General features: G+C 39.6%; 1 protein-coding gene across 2 annotated transcripts in view; it reads right to left on the reverse strand.

Moving 5' to 3' along the window:
- Positions 1 to 812: 812 nt before the first annotated feature.
- IL16 (interleukin 16) overlaps positions 813 to 22,390 on the reverse strand; it is a 39,639-nt gene continuing 18,061 nt past the window's right edge. Inside the window, exons 4-22 of one of the 2 annotated variants that reach the window (XM_064668937.1) lie at positions 18,499 to 18,635; positions 17,664 to 17,796; positions 15,888 to 15,981; positions 15,298 to 15,440; positions 13,319 to 13,429; positions 12,541 to 12,655; positions 12,258 to 12,331; positions 11,951 to 12,164; positions 11,275 to 11,392; positions 9,972 to 10,104; positions 9,017 to 9,104; positions 7,806 to 8,281; positions 6,775 to 6,913; positions 4,484 to 5,576; positions 3,796 to 3,979; positions 3,494 to 3,595; positions 2,536 to 2,788; positions 1,544 to 1,669; positions 813 to 1,282 (exon numbers count right to left, since the gene is read on the reverse strand). In XM_064668937.1, coding sequence (XP_064525007.1) covers positions 1,089 to 1,282; positions 1,544 to 1,669; positions 2,536 to 2,788; positions 3,494 to 3,595; positions 3,796 to 3,979; positions 4,484 to 5,576; positions 6,775 to 6,913; positions 7,806 to 8,281; positions 9,017 to 9,104; positions 9,972 to 10,104; positions 11,275 to 11,392; positions 11,951 to 12,164; positions 12,258 to 12,331; positions 12,541 to 12,655; positions 13,319 to 13,429; positions 15,298 to 15,440; positions 15,888 to 15,981; positions 17,664 to 17,796; positions 18,499 to 18,635 — 3,927 coding nt within the window. In that variant the 3' untranslated portion in view covers positions 813 to 1,088. The other variant, XM_064668938.1, reaches the window with a different exon arrangement.

Raw genomic sequence — 22,390 nt, forward strand, 5'->3', positions numbered from 1 at the left:
CAATAACCAGTGCAGCCATCTGGCTTTTAGCTGATGAGTTACTACTTCCATCTTACCATTGCTTCTCTCCCTTCAGTGAAGCAGGTCAGAGAAGACCAGCTGGGGACACGGGGCCATCTTGCCTTAGATACACGTGCTGCTGCTGGTAGAATTCCATACAGTGCATACAGAAAGCACTGCCACAATGCTGATAGCAGTGTTTGAAGCATATATTTGTCTCCAAGTTTAGTGTTTCCAGGATAAACAATTCAGTTCAGAAGTACTTGGATTCTCACATATTCTCATTGGTGCTTTCCCTTACAGAATTAACAGAGACCTTTAAAAAATAAGTGTGGTTACAAGGTAAGACTTGGTTTTGAATGGCCTTGTTATTTTCCTGCTGTACTCCTCTGAGATCTCTGGCCAGAGGAAGGTTAGGAAAACCTGCACTGTATTACCCTCATCTTCCTGCCTCACCCTAGGAATACTGTGAGAATTCCTTCCCACTCTGTCTTTCACTGCTGGAGTTGAGATGGCTCTGTTAACTGCTAGTAGAAAGTTACCTTGACAGGTTTTGGCTGTCCTGGATGTTCTGTGTTTTGAATAGAAAAGTTGGAATTTTCTAGGTTTTTGACAAACAGAGCTGCATGAGCCTCTCTGTGCTCTTTACGTATTCCCTAAGGCAGTGCTTAGTTGAAGGCTTGTAGACACATTTCTTCTTCCTGGGAAGGTAAGGCAAGGCAGGGAACAGGACTTGGAGAGTAGCACTGAAAACATAGCACAGGATGTGCTTATGATATTTGTTTAGTTAATGGCTTAAAACAGGAGCATACTTTAGCTGTCAAGTATTTTATTACAGCCAGTATATTGTTAATAAAGTCATTATTTTATAATTCTACACTTTATAACATCTGTTTCTGAATGTTGGAATAAGAATCATGCCCGTTTTCTGCACAGCTTAGGCACATCCCAGACAGCTTTCTCTGTACTGGCAGTGATGTCCTTTATACTCTTCACGTGTGCTTTCTGAGCATCTTGCTGTGCTCGCCAAGTGCCTGCAAGTAATAAAATCCTTTGTTTGATTATTGGCAGTAGTCTAATTCCTCTCTTTACAAAGTTTCTGATGACTTGGTGGTAACAGAGCTCCGATTCTTCCTCTTGATGACGGCTGTGATGGGGCCATCAGGTAATGCCTTGATTACATTCCATGCTTCAAAACGAGTGAGTCCTTGCATGGCCGTTGTGTGCACTTGTAACAGCTCATCGCCAGGCTGAACAGGGCTGCTCTGTTCCAATGCAGTCCCTGGGAAAGAAAATGAATTCCCTTCAATTCTTTATGTGGAGGAAACTTTAATGGATCTTTGACTTAGTAGTGAAATAGCTGGACCACCAGCATGTTTGGTATAAACCACCTGGTTCCAACAGGCAATGAATTACTGGCACCAAACAAGATAATGCTGCATTTGCAAAAAATACTATTCCCACAGCTATAAATCAGCAGTAATGAAACCCACAAGTCTGCATCAGCTGGGAACATGTTGTGTATCCATTTAAGTGTGTTTACCTTTAAATATCCTGTTGATGATGATGGGTTTATCTCCCTGAACAGAGCCCTTCCCTCCTTCCAGGCTGAATCCCAAACCCGCAGGTGTTTTTTCTAGAGTTACAGTGCAGATTGTATCTCCAGTTGCTGGAAACAAATGGAGAGTTACCAGGTGGGCAGCACATAGTCTGAAAAGCTAAAACATCTGTTACAGAAAACGAACTTCTGGTTTGTTTGCAGAGGTACCATAAACTGTGAAATGAAAGAGAAAATGAAAACTTTTAATTTCTCCTTTTGTCATTTTAAGGCCCTCTGGGGAGCTGAGGAAAGAAAGTTGTGTTTGAATTCATGTGAGAATGGAAATATAAGACATTTACTGGAAATATAAAAATCTGTTCCATGAACAAAATTTAAGGTAAACATTTGACTTGCTATTAGTTATGAAATTGCTATCAACTACAAAGCTGCTGTTTATTTGCAAATGGAAATAAAGCTACAGATCTCCAGATCATTCTTTAGGGAAAAAAAAAAAAGAACAACACAAAAATATCTTGAATGTGAAATATTCTGCAAAATTCTGACCTTGCTGTGGTTCAGATGTAGCCACCTGCTACATCGAACAATAGCACATTGTTTGTTCAAAATGAAATTCTCTTTCACAGAGAACAAGTCTTGTAATAATATTAGAATAAAGAATCACTGTTCGCTGAATTGTCGTTATACCTTCAATTAGATGTGTTGCTACAATAACCATCTTTGTATGTCTACAGAAGTTCATATAGAGAATCACACTGGGTTTTTAGGGAGTTCTTTTATTTTAGAAATCCATTAATTCTTTCTCTTTTCAATGAAGTTATTCCAAATGTCTGTTACAGGAATGCTTTATTAACTGTGCTGTCTTTAATCGTGTTTTTTTTAGATTCATGCAGCCAGTGCTGCTTTATGAACACCTGGATTTCAGGTGATGAGTAAACACTTATGTGGGGACTGCAGGGTAATGCCACTAAACTTACCAGATTCTTGTGAAGCATCACTTGCTACTGAAGATGTACTAGAGTTGATTGAAGCATTGAGATTTGTTTCTCCATCTTTAGGTTTTCTAGTGACAACAACAGCTTGTCTGGGTTGGCGGGCCTGTCGCATGATTGCTGAGGCATCGTTGTGAGTCACACCTTTGAGAGACTTTCCATTGATGGATAGTACTTCATCTCCTTTCTGAATAGTTCCTTCCTGAGATGCCAGTCCATTGGGAAACACTTTGTGAACCTATTGAACAGCCCAGACACCACACATGCACACAAGGAAAGAGGGAGGGGAAAGAGGTCAAATCATTAAATCATTCAGTTAATATTTTTTACCATGTGAATTTTTCATTCTTTACCAGGAACGAGTTGCTTCTATCATGTTTCAGGACTGAGGACTGAAAAAATTTGTACAGAGAAGTTCTGTGCACATCCCTCCTCAAGCAGCCAGGCAAGCAGTTTGGCCCCAGTACCAGATGGCCCAAGCTGTGCTGCCTGTGGTGTGTACATTGTGTATGCTACTTCCTGACCCTCTCTCTGCTCTGCTCGTGGGAGGAGGAAGGCATAAAGCTTATCTCTATCTTCCAGATCCCTCACGTATTTATGCACCCATCTCATTCCTCCAGAGCACACTGCTTGATCTGTGAGCACAAGATGTTGGTTATTTCCTGCTGAGGGCTGTGTGTTCTGCCTTGGCTTTCAGAGCTGTTTGGGATTGGGTGCCCAAGGAAGCAGGACACTGCTGCTAGTCACCTGGATAGGCAGATCTGTGCGGAAGGATTCCCTTTTCACCTACTGAGACTGTGGTTCTTCCAATCCTATCAGTACAGCTGCCTGATTATTTGATTATGCCAAAAACCAAACACTGGAGCAGAAAACCAGCAAGGTTTTATGTTTTTAGACAGAGTAGTTGTTTTGGGAGTATTTTTTTAAGAATTATGTTACTTACTGTTACTATTTTGTTTTCTAAATCAATGCCCCCTGCCAGGCTGAATCCAAGCCCAGTATCTTCTTCTTTATGCAAAATTGTAACATGAATATCATCAAATTCCTAGGCAGAGAAAGGAATACAGTCATAAACTTCTCAAAAGATATATCACAATGATTGGAAAATCAGCATGTTTTCTTTTTCTCTATTGTGCATTTTATAATGAGACTTAGTGGCATAAGCATAACATTAAAGTTGCAAAGATTAACCAGACACGTTCGCTCCACATCTTTCTGAAAATCATGCACAAAAAGCAGGTTTACCTTTAACGTTGCTTCATCTAGTGCTTTGACTTCCTCTATAAGCTTTGCTAACTCCTCAGGGGAAAGCAGAGAGATGACTGACTGCCCTGACACACCGGATGCTTGAGGTGAGCTGTGTTCCTGTCTCTCTTCCTCCTTCTCATTGTCTGCCAAGCTCACAGTGTATTCTCTCAACTCAGAAAGGCTGTCCCATTGTGGCAAGAGTAAAAAAGAAACATTGAGTTATGAAATAACATACCCAGAAAAGCAAAAGACAATTTTGGAGCAGTCATCTTTTGATTGTATTAGCCTGTACTTGGGGTGGTAATTCCTATAAATATTATAAATACAGACAAATGTAAATTAATCATGAGTGTAACACAAGTAGAATCTATCACATAAAAGAATAAGGGTAATCTCTTGGTCCCAGGCAAAAACAGACTTTAATCTCCTTTATCATGGAGCTATTAGAAATATTGCTCCTTAAATAGGAGGATGTTTGAAATATACATGGGCGTATGTAGTATGAATTAAAAACAAGTGTAACAGTCATATGAGTCATTTAACCTTTGTGGTCTAAAAAGTTCCTAACTTAGTCTGTGCTTTACTGTTGTGTGCTACTACCTCAGAACTTTAATCTGTCAGCAGATCAGCACAGATGCTCACCAAAGCTGATCTGTAAATCTGAGTTTTAAATATGGTATCTTACTTTAGCGAAAACCCAGTGTCCAGGTGATGATGGTCACTTGCAGGTGAGATAGAAGTCCCGTCCTCCTCCCCAGAGGACTGAGACACTGTGTCTGCAGTTTCCCATGCACTGTTTCCAGGAGAGGCTGGAGACTGAGGAAGGCAAAGCAATGATTTCATTAAAGCAGACGACACCTGGTTACTGATGGAATAGATTTTGCTACACTTCTCGTCATGTGGCTTCATCATCTCACAAGCCTGCCTGGCAGTAAGTGGGAAGCTCCGTGACCTTAGACTGTGTGCTTTTGCTACTGACACAAGATGGGAATTTGCAATGGCTCCTGTTGTTAAGAGACTTGATAAAATTTCAGTGCTGGCACTGCTGCTTTTCTCTGAGCTGGTTGCAATATCCTCCCTGCGAGAGGAAGGTCTATCCAGGCTCTTTGTACCCATGGACACAGGTGGCTGTTGCTGGCTGGTTTCACAACGCTGGAGGAAGGGTTGGTTTGAATGGGCTGGAGCCACCTCTGGCTCTGCTGCAGTGGGAGAGGGTTCTTTCTGGACTGATGGTTTCAGGCTGAACCTTCGGTGTGTCTTTTCAGGTGACTGCGGAGCACTCAAGGATTCAAATGAGCTTATTCTTTGTTTTATTGATGATCCTCCAGGAGACATACGTGATAAACTGGATTGTTTTTTGATGGAAATACTGTCAGGATCAAGAGGACTTTGATTTGCTTGTGGTTTTAGATCTGAATTTGATTTCTTCAATCCTTTCAGGCTTTGGCGAAACCAGGTGGGCTTAGGTGCAACAGGAGGACCCTTTTTCACACTGTCATTTTCATCTGATTTTAGCCCTTTTGAACCGACTAACTCTGATTCTGATTTCTTCAGAACTGTCTCTGAGCTGCTTCGATTTTGATTCTCTTTCTTTTTGTCAGTGCCAGGTTGCAAATCTAAATGGACGCTGTTTTCACTCATGGTAGGATTAAATAAGCTTTTTATGCAATCAGAAATTTTAACCCAAGGGTCTTCTGTTGTTGTTGTTGTATCAAGACTATAATCTACCCGTGCTTGTCTTTTAAGTACAGGCCTTTGTATTGATGAAAGTGGAGTCCCTGTATTAAAGAAACAGTGATTATAAACAAGCTTCCCTCTACTTCTCCACTCCTTATCTCTGCATCATTATTAATGCAATAAATTTGAATTTCATTCAAGCCTCTGATAGGTTTTTTTTAAAGTTTCTGAAAAGTTTAAACTTTTTAAAAATTGATAACTCTTGATCTACAAGTTCTGAATCCAGACACTGAAATTAACTGAAAAACAAGGCTGGCTCTTACACACTTATATGCGAGATCCCTTTTTAAAGGGTTTGCAAATTCTAAATGTAACCTGAAATTCTGGGGTGCTGAAGTCATGATACAAACTGGAAAGGTTAAAATAGAAGCTTAAAATTGTGATGTTGTTTGCAGCCTAGTGAAAAAGGTGATGTTACAGTAAATTCTTTTTAAAAATGTTTTTTCTTTTCTAGTTTTTTAAGTATATCCTGCTCTGAAAGGACTATCCTAAGGAAATCTTTGATGACTATTTTTACTTTTTTAAATTTGTGCAGGCATTTCCAGTTGATTTTTTTCTGAAAAGTAAAAGCTTGATTGTAATGTAGGAAAATTTTTTACATCACAGACTGATTAAGCATTTTAATGTTAGATGTGGTAGAGCCGTACGGCAGCAAACTTTTGTTTGTGCAGTTGCACAGGTGCTGTTATCTGCTCCAGTGTAAGTTTTTTTTAAGGCATCATTTTTACTTTTTTTTAAAGATCTGAACAAGAAGTTATGGAATTACATAGCTATTTATGTGGTAAGAGACCTCTTGAGACTGTCTCGTTCCCTTAACATTAAGTTTCCTTGATTCTAACTAGCACAGCAGAAAGCTAACTCAGTGGTTTGTAGCATTGCAACACTAGAGCCTTGAAACTAGGCATGAAAATGTCCTTTAGAAATTATAAAATTAACTTTTACTATAAAATATTCAATTACTAAGCAGTTTCATCTGAAGAAATATACCAATATTGTACCTGTCCATTAACATTTTTTACAGTAAATCATCACTTATGCTGCTTTTGATTTAGTTTCTCTTTTTTTCCCAAGACTGGAATAATTTTTTAATAATAATTCAATAATTTGAAATTTCATCTGTTCACCCCAAAATTTACAGATACATTTGAAGAGAAAGGTGAAGTCAGCTCAATACCCATTTTGGCATTAAAACCAAATACTAGGTTTAGCTGAAAAAAAAGTTAATGGAATTCAACATACCTAAGTTTTCTTTTCTTTCTTGATCTCTGCCCACTGGAGCAGCAGTTGTGTGTTCTGTATCATGTGCTGTAGGAGAAGTGGTAAAGACACTATGTGTTACATCAGTTTGGTGTCCCTCTAGCATTGGTTCTCCAACTTCCTGCTGAACAAACAGGAAAAAGAATTGTGTCAGAACGTAATTATGCAAACCACAGTATATATGTAGCTGAAAAAAAAAATCTGAAAAAAATACATGAATCTGAAAAAAAGAAGAAACCACATACAAAAGTGTGGTATGCAGGCCTCAAACTGACTAATACAAAATGTTTGGGGAATAAAGGTTTAAAAAAAATATTTAAAAAGCAGTAATAAAACCTTCTTTTAATGACCTGAAATTCTAATAAGAAACCCTCTGTCTTGAGCATATACAGATATACAGACTGTCTTAATAGAGGAATTTGTCTTCCTGAACAGAGCTTGACTTTACTGATCTCAAGACATAGGTTTTTCTCATTATAATTTAGAATTACTAAGTACTAGAAAATAAGAAGTTGCAGTCAGTGATAAGTTCACCAAGTGTTTATTTCTCTTAATTTTACTTCTCAAAGGTGATTTTCTAGTAGGTGTTGATGAATATATTTCTACTGCTCTTCTGAGGGAATGTTAAAAGAGTGACCTTACATAAGGTGCGTAACTGAAAATTTCTCAGATAATAACATTATACATGGACTTCAGTCTGATCTATATAATTTTATTTTGATGCTGCAGCTTGGAAGCTGTTTGGGGTTTTTTTGGTGTTTTTTTTCTTTTTTTTTTTCCTTTGCATTGCATTGAGGACAATTCATTTCTACTGCTACATTACTAAACCTGGGGAAAAGAGGTTTCATTTTTAAATTAACCGCAGCTTTGTTTCAACATGCAGATCTCACACTCATGCAAATGTGAAATGCTGTCTTTCTGTTCTTTTAGATGAGAGGGAACTGAAATTTAGTGACGTTCAAATACACATATAAAATGCGGACACAGGAAAGATTTTGTAAATTTTGCTTTACCTGAACACTTGCAGAAGGTGATGCAGCCACTTCTAACACAAGCTTTTCTTTTCTGTCTGTGTTACACTGGTCATCACATGTGCAGTCCTGCTTAAAGTATTTCCTTGGTGGAGGTTTGGGCTTTGACGATTTAGGTTTTCTGACCAGGATCTCTGATGATTTCTTAGTGTTTTGCAAAGGTCGACCTACTTCACTACAGGTAGGAGGGGAATTTCTCTCTGAATTATGAGCAGAGAATGAGCACAGCAGGCCAGGTTGTCTGGTAATTGGTACATCAACGCTATGTACTCTTGCTTTCAGGTCAGTCAGTTGGTACAGAGCACCACTGCCACACGAGGACCGGGGGTTGTAGCTGCTGTCGCTGCTGGAGCGGGTCATCAGCCTCTGGACCCTGCGGTTGCAGTAAGCAGCATTCCTTTCAATGTGTTTTTCACACGGGTGTCTTCCATGCCAGCTCATTTCCAGTCTTTTAACACCTGTATCAGGAACATGTTCAAATTGTCTGTTCAGTACATGCAAAGTGATCTCTTCTAAGATTCAGCCTTTAATCTTTTAAGATTAAATTTGCAGCTAAATACCATTATCGGTGGATGCCAAGGTGTGATTGATGCATTGATGGCTTGTAGAGTGAAGAGTCAACAGGTACATTCCTGGGCACCAAAATAGCATTTTCCATATATAGGTACACATATATGTATGTATGTCAGCAGTGTAGTTATACTAATGATAATTCTGTTCCTTTTGGTCCTTTAGAAGACATGAGGACACTAAAGGGAGTATGTCATACCTGAACTGGGCAAATAGCTCCAACCACGACTGCATATGCCTTTCCTCACAACTAGGGGATTAACAAGCTGTTTGTTCCTAGCACATCACCTGCATTGTGCAGTTTGTTGCTGTCCTGGTGCTGTCACCGACAGATAGTTGTTTGAAAAGCTCTAAGCAGAGGTTGTAAATAAGGAAGGATGAGCAAATGTGAGAGGAAGTTTGCACAAAAATTTTTGTTGGTAATCAGAGAGATTTGGTCTGTTCTCTTCACTCAGGTAACACATCATAGGAGACATGTTAGGAAGGTTGTCCTGTGACGTTTCTTCATCTTTCTGCTCCAGGTTACTTGACTGTTACTAAGGATTCTAATACAGCATGTACTCATCCTCAACATCTTTTAAGTCAAAATTACCATGTCTCAGTGAATGCACTTATTCCCTTACCTTCAGTGCTCCATTGATGTCTCTCCTTTCCAAATCTGTTGCTTTCCACAGCTTGTGCAACAGCTTCCTTTAGCTGTTGCTCAGACACCTAGGAAATATCATGCCGTTATACTCTCATGAGATTGCTGTGGGGTGATGATTAACATTTAAACATTTATTCCTTTCACAAAGCTTTACAAGTCCTGCAAGTCCCCAAACAGAAATGCATAGACCAAGTTATATCACACATCACTTAATTTTAAAGCTCAGTGCACACCATTATATTTGTATATATTCTAGAATAGATGAAGTATATCTATGGATGTGCTGTATAAAGTGGTTATTTAGGTAAAATGGGATCATTCAAAGATAAATGTTCTTTCACATATTTCACTAGAAGTAGAGTTCTGGATTTACCAGTATAAGATGACTTAATGCAGCATAATTTATGCAACAATTTAAACTTGGTAATCATTTCTACAGTATTTGGTGTTAGGAAGCATTTTTTAATAAAAATTTTGCAATAATAAAATATTTTACTTCAATATTAATTTAATTATAAATATTGACTGGGCAAGACCTAAATTTTAATTACTGAAAGACAAGTGTAAAAACATTTCTTTAGGGGGAGATATGTTCCGTCTTTCAAATTATTTACTTGTCATTGGAAATTCTTTCTTGGGTAAGAACTATATTTTGGTTTATTCAATACTAATTGAATGTTAGTTCTGTAATTTCCTTATTCACTGCACAGAAACTCATGTAAGACTGTCTCCAGCAATCCTCAAATCTTGCATGATTCTATTTAAGATAGTGCGTATCTCAGGTTTGTTTGTGTGCAGCGATGATTATGAAGAGATCAACACCTTTGTTGTCAACATTTTTCCACCCAGTTTCGATTAGCACTTGCTCCCTCACTCACTCTTAGTTCTCAGTATGTGGTATACTGAAGGTCAGAAAGAATACAGTGTGCTACCTGTGGTTCAGGGTGTCTGCTAATGATAATTTGTACTGCACCAGGATCACAGTGGCTTAGCACAGCATAAACTTCATTGAGAGTTGTATTTTGTACTGAAGTTTCGTTAATTTCAATAATTTCATCTCCACACCTACAAAGATATTAAAAAAAAGGCAGAGGATGTAAACAAAACAGATTCTCTCCCGACCTTGTCTCACCCATGTGAAAGTATGCAAAAGGAAAATCCATATGGTTGACCTCTAATTTGATCACAGATTAAATCTGTCTGTTGCCATGACAGAAAATGGAATGGGAATGAGTTGGATGTCAAGGGGGTTTGATCTGTCTCATTGCAAGCAGTATTTGAGCTTTCTTCATGCTCGGCTACGCACACCTTGTGCCTGTGATCTTTCTGCTCAGCTGCTGCTTCCGCCTACACCTTCCTGCCTTTCAAGTTAACACTTCACTTTTCATGTCTTTTTCTTATGCTAGTGCTATTGAAGGTCAGAAAGGATGTTATGTTTCTGCTACATATGAATAACTTGTTAATTGAAAAATTCTAATAACAAGCTATTGTAATCCTGCTGACTGCTAGACTGAGTCTTTCTAGATGAAGCCCAAATTAGGCCCACATGGAAACTGAGACTGTCTTTGTCTACTCTACAGAAAATATCCCCATATATTAAGAGGCTGACTGAAGGCACTGATTTATATCACACAAGTATTCAAATAGTTTAAGACACAGCTCTTTCAGCTAAAGTCTCAGGCAGGCATGAGAGGAGAGTTACAGAACACCTCAAATTAAATCAAAAAGCCTTCACTGAAACTGCAGTGTTCTGTTCAGTTCTCAATATATTCAACACTACTAACTGGTCATAAATTTTTGAAAGTGAATTTCTACATTCCCACTAAAGCTCATTTGAGAAAATCTGCATTTCTATTGGGCAGGAAGGGATAGAATTTAAGTAGCTTGTATCAGAAAAACCACAAAAAAGCCAGAATATGCCAAGTGTTTGGATTTTTCCAAATACTTTCTCATTTGAAAATCTCCTCCAGTAGCAATGCTATATGCTTGTCTAAGACATTCAAAGCTAGCCCAGGCTGGCAAGAGACAGTAATTTCACTGGGTTGCTGTATTTCTGAAAATCCCACATCTCCTGAATGCACATGCTCAAACCCTGAGGGTAGCACATGTTTAAAACACATGTTAGAAACCCAAAATTCACAGAAAGCACTATGTCTTCCTGCCTGAAGAGGTCAAAAATAAACCCATAAACCAGAGCAATGAAAAAGTGGCATAAGACAGTCTTTCTCATCCTACCTGAGTCTCCCATCCATATGTGCCACTGAGCCTGGCGAGAGGGTGTGAATAAAAATCCCAGAAATACACTGGAAGTAAGGGATGCTACATAACCCAATTCCAAGGCCAACACCTGGTTCTGAAAAAATTAATAATAATTAAAAAAAAAAAAAAGGTAAGAAATAGTCAAAACAAACCATTGGAGAGACCTTTCCAAAAACTGTCTTAATTTTTTTTACTGCACAAACCACAACCAAAGTCTTGCATTCATGAATGTTGCACTTTCAATACTGACTGCTGCTTCCACTCCTTTTTTTCTTTTCCTTTCTATTTTTTTATTGTGTGGTTGCTTTGAGGGCTTCTGTCCCCCTCATGATTAAAGTAAGTGCACACCAATATTGCTTGTGGGTTTCCAAGATCTGGTTGGTGACAAGAGCTTTATTTTTTCATGTGAAGAATATGAATTTGACTCTGCTTGAGTGAAAAAAAAAATGAATGATTGGCTCTTGAGGACAGATGGTGTTCAAAATCCTGCTGTTGATAGATGTTAGCACTGACAGGCACCAAGTGTATTAAAAAATCTTAGTTCAGGAAAAGAATCAGATTAGTGAGGAAAGGCTCCTGTTCAGAGAGCAAATGAACAGTGGTTCATCAATCAGTGCTTTGTTGTCAGTGATCAGTTAATTTCAACACTTACCTTTGTTTAGGGTAACTTCCATTATGACCCTGTCATTGGGCTTTGTAGGATTTAATGAGAATGATGCACTTTCTGAACTGAAAGAGCTGTTTTCTTTGGTTATGCATGTGCTGGAGCTCAGTGACTGACACAAGAGGGGTGATTGACAGCTGGAAGCAGAATGAGGTGTGCTGAAGCTTGTCCTGACTGTAAGTGTCAGAAGACCCTTTTTGGCCTGTTAGAAAGAACAGAGAGTGAATGAATGGGTTGAGTTCACGTATATGTTGTGTGTAAAGACAGAGATTGTTCTGGAAGAAGATTATGTAACCTTGAATTTTTGTAAAGCATCATAATGTGTTAATCCATGCATGGATTCTCCGTTCAGTTCCAGGATTTCATCACCTGTTTCAAAAGGCAAAAAATAACGTTACTATTACCATATTATGCAATAAGATACATGATACATACGTGCACTCAAAAGTAGCCTTGTAAATGCAATAATGTCAAGCAGGTGTAGAAGTCACTTATTACTCATTTCAGCTTCACTTCAATCTGTCTTTAGGTATCATTTTCTGGGAAGCGGGCAAAGTGAGAGAAGAGGGATTTCCCACCTTCTTGTAGCCTTCCATCAGCAGCAGCAGCTCCACCAGGAAAGATGGTTTTGACATAGATGCCTATTGGTCCATAAATGCTGTCTTTCCCTCCAACAATACTGAATCCCAAACCCTAATTTATGGAAGAAAAACAGTGTGTGAGGGCCTGTGATCAGTTGTCATAATAATTCATTAGCAGTTTCTTCTGCAAATTTCTTCTGCACCTATTTAGGCAATATTTTCAACAGAGTAATATAATCCATGAAAAAATAGTCAACCACATTCCAATAGTAAGAACAAATGGGAATTTTCACAAAATATCCTCATGATTTGCATTTTGTTTGTTGCAATCAATTCAATCACTATCATAAGTGCATAGAAAGGTCTGGTTTGTTCCTGGTAGCTCTTCTTTTCCATCTCAACAGAACCATGTTTATAGCTCAACTCTGACTTGAAAGAAGCTCTGAAGCTGCTGTGCTGGTGCAACTTCTGGATGACACAGAGTCTATGATTTCAATCCTACCTCCAGCTGCCAGAAAGGGTAGCAGTGAATGTCAGTGTTGATGTTGCTGCTTGATGTGGTGTTAGAACCTGAAGGCTCTACCTCAGCAAAGAGATACTTCAGAAGGTTAAGAAGCAGGTGAATGGTAACTAATCACTCCTGGCAAAGACTGGATATGAATTGGCAACCGAGAAGCAGGAACATTGATACCTGAATTCACTTCCCTGTGCATAGCAGATTACATTTGTGAAATGAAGTAAAACTCCACGGTAAAATCAACACAGCCAGTCTTACCTTCCCTTGTCCCTTCATCAGTACAATGTTTGAAATTACTGAAGCCTGTGAGCCACAGGAAGTGTGCACTAGCTGTGCTGTACTTAGGGATCTAGATGATCTCGAAATTGCCTGTGAACGTTAAAAAAAAAAAAAAAGGGCTCACAAAAAGTTTTTAATACAGAACCAGAAATTTTTGGACATACATTACACCTGCTTGTTTATTTGAAATTTTCCTCCTTATAACTGATGGTACTAAAGATTTTTTTTTCAGTCTCTCTAATTTTCATAAGCCATTTTTTATTCAGACAATTGCTGATCACTGAATTTGTCCTGCAGTGATTAGACTGGAAAAAAAATAGAACGTTGACCCTTCAAGTGGTGCACTGGTGTAGAAAGATATATTTTATCTTGGGACAAATAAAACCAGTTTTGCTCATGAAAGTTCTTCAGACCATGAACTACTCTGTGCTTCTGCTTATGTGGTGAACCACTTCATAAGCGTCTTTCTACTGCTGAAAGAGGTGAAGCACATCCTTTTTGCTTGATAACCAAGGTGAGCAATTTCTCAGTGTTCTTCCTCCCTCCATTCCACAGACAGTGGATTTCATAACTCCAGCCCCTGAGATTTAACCCATCTTGATGGACATTTAATGGAAATCTCCTATTTCAACATGGAATTGGGTATCGCAAGCTAATTTAAGCCCTGACAAAAGTCATTACCTAAAGCTAAGTATGCATGAAGTTCAGCAGGGCCAGAGTTAATTGCACTCATTACACATAGGAGAGAGTTCAACACTTTTTTTAATGCAGCAAAGTGAAACTAACAGCCGATGAAGCATGTGGAAAATCAGCCAAAATTTTGTCTTCTGCATATGTGAGAAAATAGGTCTCAGTTTTGACATAAAACCAAGATTAATCGTTCAGCATGGGATTAGGAACATGATTGAGAGGGAGATGTCTGTGCAACACCAAAACCACACTCTCAGAAATATATTCCTCTACCGGATCAGGGTGATTGTTTATTCCATTGTGGATCTTCTAAATCTGAAATAGGAAATTTTCATGTGTCTTTTACTTCTGTGTGAGAGGATGTATTTTTTATTTCTGTTTGTGGTGGGTAGTGATACCCAAAATGAGGATGCTGCCAAAGAGCCTTTGCCAGTGGGCAGCACACGCCACGCAGGGCCTTTGAGGAGTAGGGAACCCAGTGAATCCCTGAGGGTCTGTCTGTGTACGTGGGTGTTGTTTGATTCGTCTTTGTGCTCCAGTTTGCCCCTCTTCACTTGTGTTAAAGCCCTGGGTGAGGCTGTGGCACTGGAAGGGTGAGGGACTGGCTAAGAAAAGAGAGGGAGCAGCAGTGAGTCCCCCAGCCTTGCTTCAGGCACAGCAAGAGGTGACAGTGAGGAGCTTCACTTCCATATCTCCCTGCAGGCTTGAGCTTGGGAACCACTGGCCATAAATACCGTCAACCTCTTTGCCCTGCCCAGCCTTCGCTGTCCCAGACAATGGCGAGTCGCTGCCAGTCTCTAGCCTACATTAATGGGGTGTTCAAATCTTTCTGATTCAGTGTGGGCAGAAACTGGGATGCCTCGTGCAGCCAGTGCAGTAAGGGCAGCCACTTCCAGCCATCAGGTGAGTCCATCCTTCTTGTGGCCATGGGTGGGCCAGCGGAGGTGACTGGGGAGGGTGGTGGCAGTGGGGTCCAAAGTGGGGTGGTGTGAACCACATAGGGGGATTTACACACACTGTAAAACCTGTTGGGGCAACAGGAGGGAGAAGTTGCTGGAGAAATGGGGGTTTGCTGGCATGAGCCTTTCCTGATCTCCTGCCCCTCACAGAGGAGGTGTTGGGGGTAGAAAGAAGAGGAGAGTGACCATCGTCCCCAACAGGGCTTGGAGAAAAGCTGGGTTCTGGTAGGAAAGCAGCTGCCACAGTCACCCAGAGTCTTACTGGAGACAATTTTGTCTGTTTTTCAGGCGATTTCCTGCAGCACTTACCGGGGCTCTCCCTGCAGAGCAGTCCAGCTGCTGGGAAAGAGATTTGCGGCTGGTGTGGAGAGTGTGGGGCTGTCGGTCCCTGAGGGGCACAGCTCTCCGGGGTGCCGTGCTCTCCACCTCCCCCATCCAGAACGGGCTCACACCTGACACAGAGAGGCTGTTATTGCTCAAGCGTTGGACACTTCTGCACAGTCATTTTATCAGGTAAACGTTACTTAGAAATGGTTTTCCTCACGTAAATCTCTTTGTGAAGGGATCCATCTTTTCAGTCCTCACTGTGGGGATAGCCATTAATGTTGAACATAATAAAAAGGAAACATTCCCTACCAAACAACTGTTGGCCCACTTAGAATACACCTTAAAATTGCCCCCATAAAATGTAAAGCTTATGCACAAAACCTGACTGTAGGATGTTGTGAATGCACAAGCTGAAGGTTTTATGCATCAGCAATTCTTAGCTAAGGATTCTGGAATAAATTTGGACAACAGTTGCCATTTCTTTTTACACCCCAGTACCATCACACGAGGAGGTGCTGTGCTGTGCCTTCCCTGAGTATTACAAGAGAGCATGTGACTTCTCTGCCACTTACTGGCTGAGTTACTGCGAGTCCTCTGACATGCAGCTTTACTGTGCAGAAAACCATTCTGTATTTCCAAAGGCCTTTCCTTGCCCCTTGGCGTTTCCTAAAACAAAAACAAACAAACAAACAGAACCAAAAAGCAATAACCAGATAAACGAGAAAAAAACTCTATTGCTATACAAGAAAATTTTGAATTGGTCTAATCTTAAAAATAAATTTTATCCTAATTTGGCTGGCACAAATTTCAGCCTGAATCAAAACATATGAAGCAAAATTAATTATTTAAAATAGATAGGATGATAAAGGAGAATGCAGCTCAAAACTTTGTTATAAATATTAGTGTAACAAAGTACTTTGTTAGAAATATTGGTGTAACAAATAATGTAATAATTATTGTGTAATAATATTATGGTGTAATAAAATAGAAATAGATTCTGGTCTTTAATCAAAACAGTCAGAAAATTAATTGGATACTCCCAGTTGGTTCAGGTAGACTAATAGTTTGACGTGTGGGTGAATTGTAGCAAATGCTTGTCTAATTTCTGGGGTTAACTGGTGCTTTTGGGTACTCAAGCACCGTAGAGGGGTGTTATATTCAAGGGAGAAATTCTTAGACCCAGCTTTACAATGGTGGCTAGGTGTTCAACTTCTGATTTCAGAGGGTTGTTTTCTAGTCAAAATACAATTTGCATGTTTAAAAACCTCTGAGGACTAGGATTTTGTGTTTAAAAAGAAATCAGTATCTTCTACTTGGAAAATCCTGTTGCTTTTGAAAATACGGCCAGTAATTCTTGCACTTAAAAACTTGTAGATAAAACATTCAGGTTTATAAAGGCAGGTTTTTAGAATGGTTTGAAAATAAATAATCACATCTGAATAACAGTTCATGTTAGGAGTAATTTCTGTATGTGTATAGTTCCTGCAAGTCCTGCTTTTGTTGTGACATTGATCCTAAGGGAATCACAGTTGAAGGAAGAATGTTACTAAATACAGACAGAATATGGAAAGTGATATAAATACAGTAAAACTCCAAGTACAAAAGCATTTTGCTCAGCAATATTCTGCAGGGGCTAAAAAGACCACAAGAGCAGCATAAGAGCATGACCTGTATGTTCTAATCTATCTGGAACCAACAAACGCTTCGTTCCAGAATTCTGACTTCAGTGGTTCTGTTTGGAGATACCTCAAGATCTAATGAGAGAAAATTTTCCTCTTGGACAGCAGGTGGAGGTATTGCCAAGTAGCAAAATCCTACTAGGGCTTTTCAGTCCCATTCCCTTAAGGAACTCTTCAGAATAAGAAATACAGAGAAGATCCTTGAAAAGAAATTTTGAAAATGATTTTGCAGTGTTTCTCTTACCAGGTTAGGTAGCTTGGAAAGCCTTTGCTATTAGCTATAGATCCTAGATCCACAAAACTACTTCATTACAGGGCCTGCTCTCTGGCTCCTGGGTTCATGGATCTTCCCTTAAATCCACCTCTCAATCCACATTTGTTCAACTTCTAAATGGAAAATTAACATTGGCAAGCTATGTGCTTCTAAAAGGAGGGGTTGTACAGCCCTTGCTAGAGTTTCCCAGGGCCTTGGCCTCCCCATAGCTTCTGTTTATCTGGGAAAAAGCTATGCTGAAAGTCACCAGAGTCTGACCACAAGAGGTTTCGGGTTTTGTCAGGAAAGGCAAAACCATGTTCTTCAAACGTCTGATGAACAAATACCTCTCCTCTCTAAAGTAAATGTCAAATCACCCCACACTTGTGGGAGGGAACCACAGCTTTCATGCTTACTTTGTTAGCCATCAGGATGTTCACCAGCCGTGTCGTTGGGTGAATGAGAGATTCGGCCTCCTTCCTGGGCAGATCTTTAAGTGACTGTCCATTCAGTGTTAACAGTTCATCCCCTGGGCTCAGGCAACCATCCCTTAAAAAAACCCAAAAAACAGAAAACAACAAAACCAGAAACATTTGCATATTATTTTACAAAGAACAATATGACACTGTTGTGCTACGTGTCTCCTCACTAACTGAGGAGTTGGCTGCAATTCTCCCTTTGCCTTGAAGAGGGCTGCCACAAGATGCCCTGATGTGTGATACACCTCATCCCTTGCTCGGATTTTCTCCTGTTGCTGTTCTATCCTGGTGATCAGTGGCTGCCTTTCCACATTTTGCTAACTTCTAGGCAAGATATTCCTCCTCTCTCACCATCTTGCATTTGCAAATTGATCAGAGACTATACACACACTTTACTCCCTGTCAGAACCTTGGCTCACATTGTTTTCCAGCAACCTTGGTAGGCTGGTGCCATCCTACACTGCCCTTTAATAGGGTGACTAGGAAATCATGTTTGAAAACTTGATGTTATGTATGCTCTCTCATTCTTCCAGGTTTTATTTCTTAGTGTAAATTGGGAAGCATTAGATTCCTGAATGTTCATAGTTCTATTTTTCTAGAACCTCGACCCATGTCTCCAACTGTAAGCATAGCAAGAAGTTACTCCCAGGCATCACTGCTTTTCTCTGGAACTGAGCTTCAAGGCATAGCTTTTCACTGAAAGCTGGTCATGCAAAATCCATGCAAAAAAAAATGGCTCTCTAATAACTTGCTGACTCCATGTGTACGGTACCTGCTTGCTCGGCCTTCAGCAGGCACATGGCTGCCTGTGAACCCTTTCCAGAAAGATGAACATTTTGGACTCCTGGAGAACTTAAATCCTGAGCTGCTGCTCCCCGACGTTGCACACAGCCTGCAGATGCAGCTGTCCTGATTCAGAAGATGAAAGGTTGCATAAAAGAAAATGTACCAAGGGTGTTAAAAGTTGCTTACACTTATCTTGAGTCTTTTTAAGAAATACAGAAATTGTTCACATTCTTAGAACCAGATTGCCTCCAAGAAGAATAGGAACAGGCCTTTAACACTGTGCAGTTGAGAAAGAACAGTGGTATTATAGAGTCAGTGTTTTAAAAAAGTTGTTTTCCTTAGAACTTCAGTGGCTTCTGGCTACAAGAGGGGAGAATTAGAATGTAGTGTCCCTTTGCATAGAGGGGAAGAGAACAAATAATAGACTTTTCACAGTAACTGGGTAAGCTTTGCCTATGCTAACTATTATAAGAAAAGACAGGGAGGAAAATAAACACATGCCAGAAAATTAAATGCTCTGGAAAACAGAAGAGGTCTGGATGGAAAATAAGTGTATACAAAACACTAAAAGCTCCACCCCTGCTGCTGACTTGTTAAGTAGGGGCAGGGGAATAGAGAGGTCTGCAACAGTGGAAAATTCTTTGTCCACTCCAGACTGGTTGAAGTTGCTGTAGTCTGTGTTGCATCTGGAGGACTAATTGTAAGCATATTTTTAATGCAGTTGTGAATCATTAACACACAGCTACGCAGAAGGAGAAATAGTGTCTTAAGACTTTTAAGGAAAGCAAAGAATGGAGTGACTAAGCACATGAAGCACAACACATTTGACTAGGAAATATGCTCCTGTGGCACAAATATGTGAACACTTAAACATTCTAAAGAGGCAAGGAAAGCTGGAATGTTAGCACACAATTTCTTCTCCATTTGCTTAGTATATGTCCTGGTTCAAGTATTCACTCATTCTGCTCCCAGCTGAACGCACCTCCTCTGCCCTCGCCAGCCTCTCCATACTCCACAAAGTGAAGAGGACTCTCAGTGTATCCTGGTCCAGGCTTGTTCCCAAGAGATTTGTGTGACTGAGGTATAGATTTCTGAAGGGGAGGCAAATTTCATATGTTAGGACAGGCCACAAAATATAGCAGTGGTCAACTGTCTGTATTGCTCCCTGGGCCCCTGATCAGAGTGGCATAAACTGTTTCCAGTAATCTGCAGTCCTCTGAGACACAAGGAAAGCTGTGTAGCCACTTTCACCATCAGTAGGGCTCCATTTCTGCCCTAAGCAGAGTTCCTCCAGCCCTGAGAGTGAGAATCATTATGCTCTTTCACCACAAATCAATAGGGATCACATCATACCTGACTGGCAGCAAACACAAACTTCAAATTTACAGCAATGTCAATAAAGGTCATTATCTTTTAGGCTGACTGCTGAAGCCTGGCTCCCATTCTGAAACCTGCCAGAGTAAATCTGAGGCTGTGAATGAATGAAGTATTTAGCTTGGAACCCTAGGCTCACTGCAGGCTGAGTTCAGTAGGTAAGGGATAAGGGCTGTACTTGTATTGACTGACTCGTTAACTCTGTGGGTTTACTTGCATTCCAGATTGTCTGCTTTTAACGAGGAGTGTCTGAATTTTACGAAGCCTCTTTTGTTCACGAAGAGTGCTTCTAGTGAGTAATATGTTGGGAAGCGTATAAGCACGGACAGAATTCTGTCTTAGACCAGTTTGTTTGAACTCTAATGTTAGCTTTGGAGTTTCTGTATTTACTTTTCACCCAAGATAAATATCTTGGGAAATACTTACTTGCAATCAGGATTACATTATGTTCTTTTTTTATATCTTATGGCAGTGCTTTGAAGTCCTCGGCATGGTAACAAAATAAAGATTAAAATTCTGATACCTTAAAATTTGAGATCTTGAGTAGCCAAAGATGTGAGCTCACTTTTCTGTTTGTTTGCATTGGTCCTTTATTTCAGGTATGATTATGAAATTACAGGCCCAATTTTGCATGCGTGAAGTATCCTTTAAAACCCAAAGGGTTTTCAATAGAGTAGTGTGCTTGCTGTAAAACATGAGAAATATAAGATAGATATTAAAGGCAGGAAATTTTTCTCCCCGTTGGCTAAATATTTTGAGATGTCAGCTGATTGCGGATTGGGGGTGTTGTGAAAGAATGATGGTATTATAATCTCAGTGTTTAAAAAAGTTATTTCCTTTCTTTTTTCTGTAGTCAGAATTCAAATTTGGACTTGCCAACTTATCTTCTTAGGAGTCTTTACTGTTATATAATGCTCCCCTGAAGTATATGTGTGCCCTCTCACAGATACTGGTCAGACATACACGCAGAATTTGGCATGGCTATTCTCCATACTTCAGTCTCTTCTTGATTTTCCAGCTGATAGGCCTTTTCAGACTGTCTCCAGTCGTGCTGATGCCTTACATGTAACCTGTTCACGGTGTACAGCTACTGTGTTAGTGGTACCTGTAAATATCCTCATGATTTCATGTCTAAAAGTTATGTGGCTCTCACCAGTTTCACGGGACATCACAGAGTGCAGTGGGTTTGGCTTTGAGGTCTTTCATTGCAGCACCCTGTGAGTCCCCTGGGGAAGACACTGTGTTTTGTACAATGGGACACGTGCCAGGCTGGAAATTCTGGGTTGTACTGGGACATACATGTGAAATGACACTAAAGCAAAACTGATACAGATATTTTTCTAAGAGCAGTAAGTTGCGTGCACTTAGTCACTAGGAAAGTAGAGGTTAAATCTGTTATACACTGCAGAAAAACCTTGGGAACATTTTTTGTTTACACATGTAGTCATCTTACCAAGCTGGGCTACATTTCAAATCAGCTCTGTGTCTCAATCGTTGCTGCAATTCATTTAGGTGAATAATTTAAAAAAAAAAAGTTTTTATTGGGCTGTGGACATGTGACAAGTATCTGTATGTTGTCAGCATCTGTATTTTTTGGGTCCTGGTTATAGATCACTGCATTCATATCCAAGTTATTGCAACATGACAGAAAATTAATAAAAGCTGTTCTGTAGAAAAATAAACATTTGACCCAATACATGTGCCAGCAGTCAATTTGCTTTGGGTTTTGTTCTTTAATAACTTTTCTCCTGTCTCTCTGATTATTTTATGCATAGAAATACTGTGGATGGTTCCAAGAGTAAAGACAGTATTTATTTTTGCACCCTTCTCCTTTTCAAAGCATCCTGCTGGTTTTGAAAGGTAATTTATAGCTCGGAATGCAATGAGTACTAAAAATTTGCTAAAAGAAGGTTGGCAGGTTTGGTGTGGGGGCAGGTGGATTCTAGTTCAACCTTGTCTATTCAGTATTAGAACATATGTTTAAACGTGTATTTGCTGCCAGTGAATAAAATCTCTGCTTATAAAGGGCTTTGCCTTCAAGCACTTCAAGACTCTGGGGAAACTTCTATCTGTGTTATAATATGCACTCAAAGCAAAATTTGTATTTAAACTGCTTGGCTGAAAGATAAAAATCAAAGATGGAGTTCAAGAGCCTGCTTTAATGCATTTTTTTTCATAGGTGAGAGCAGATTAATTTTTCTTGTATTTAGTTCTGGAAAAGTAATTTGCACATCCAGGCCAGCTCTCTCTTCCTGTTCCCCTTTTTTGTCATGCAAAATGCAAAGCTTCTGAGGATGTTTTTTATCTGCCATTTAAAAGATTTCTTTTTCCTTTGTGTTTTCATTAGACATTTGTAGCCAGTCTCATCTCGAAACATCTAATTCCAGATGTTGTTTAGAAATAAGGGTAACCATGGCATCTGTGGAAAACTGAAAAACTTTTGTGCGCTCTGAAAGTAAGACACAGTAGTTAGATTGTCTGAAATGAAGTGTTATACAAGGCTA

This window comes from Pseudopipra pipra, chromosome 12, assembly GCF_036250125.1.
Source record: "Pseudopipra pipra isolate bDixPip1 chromosome 12, bDixPip1.hap1, whole genome shotgun sequence".
NCBI classification, from domain to species: Eukaryota; Metazoa; Chordata; class Aves; order Passeriformes; family Pipridae; genus Pseudopipra; species Pseudopipra pipra.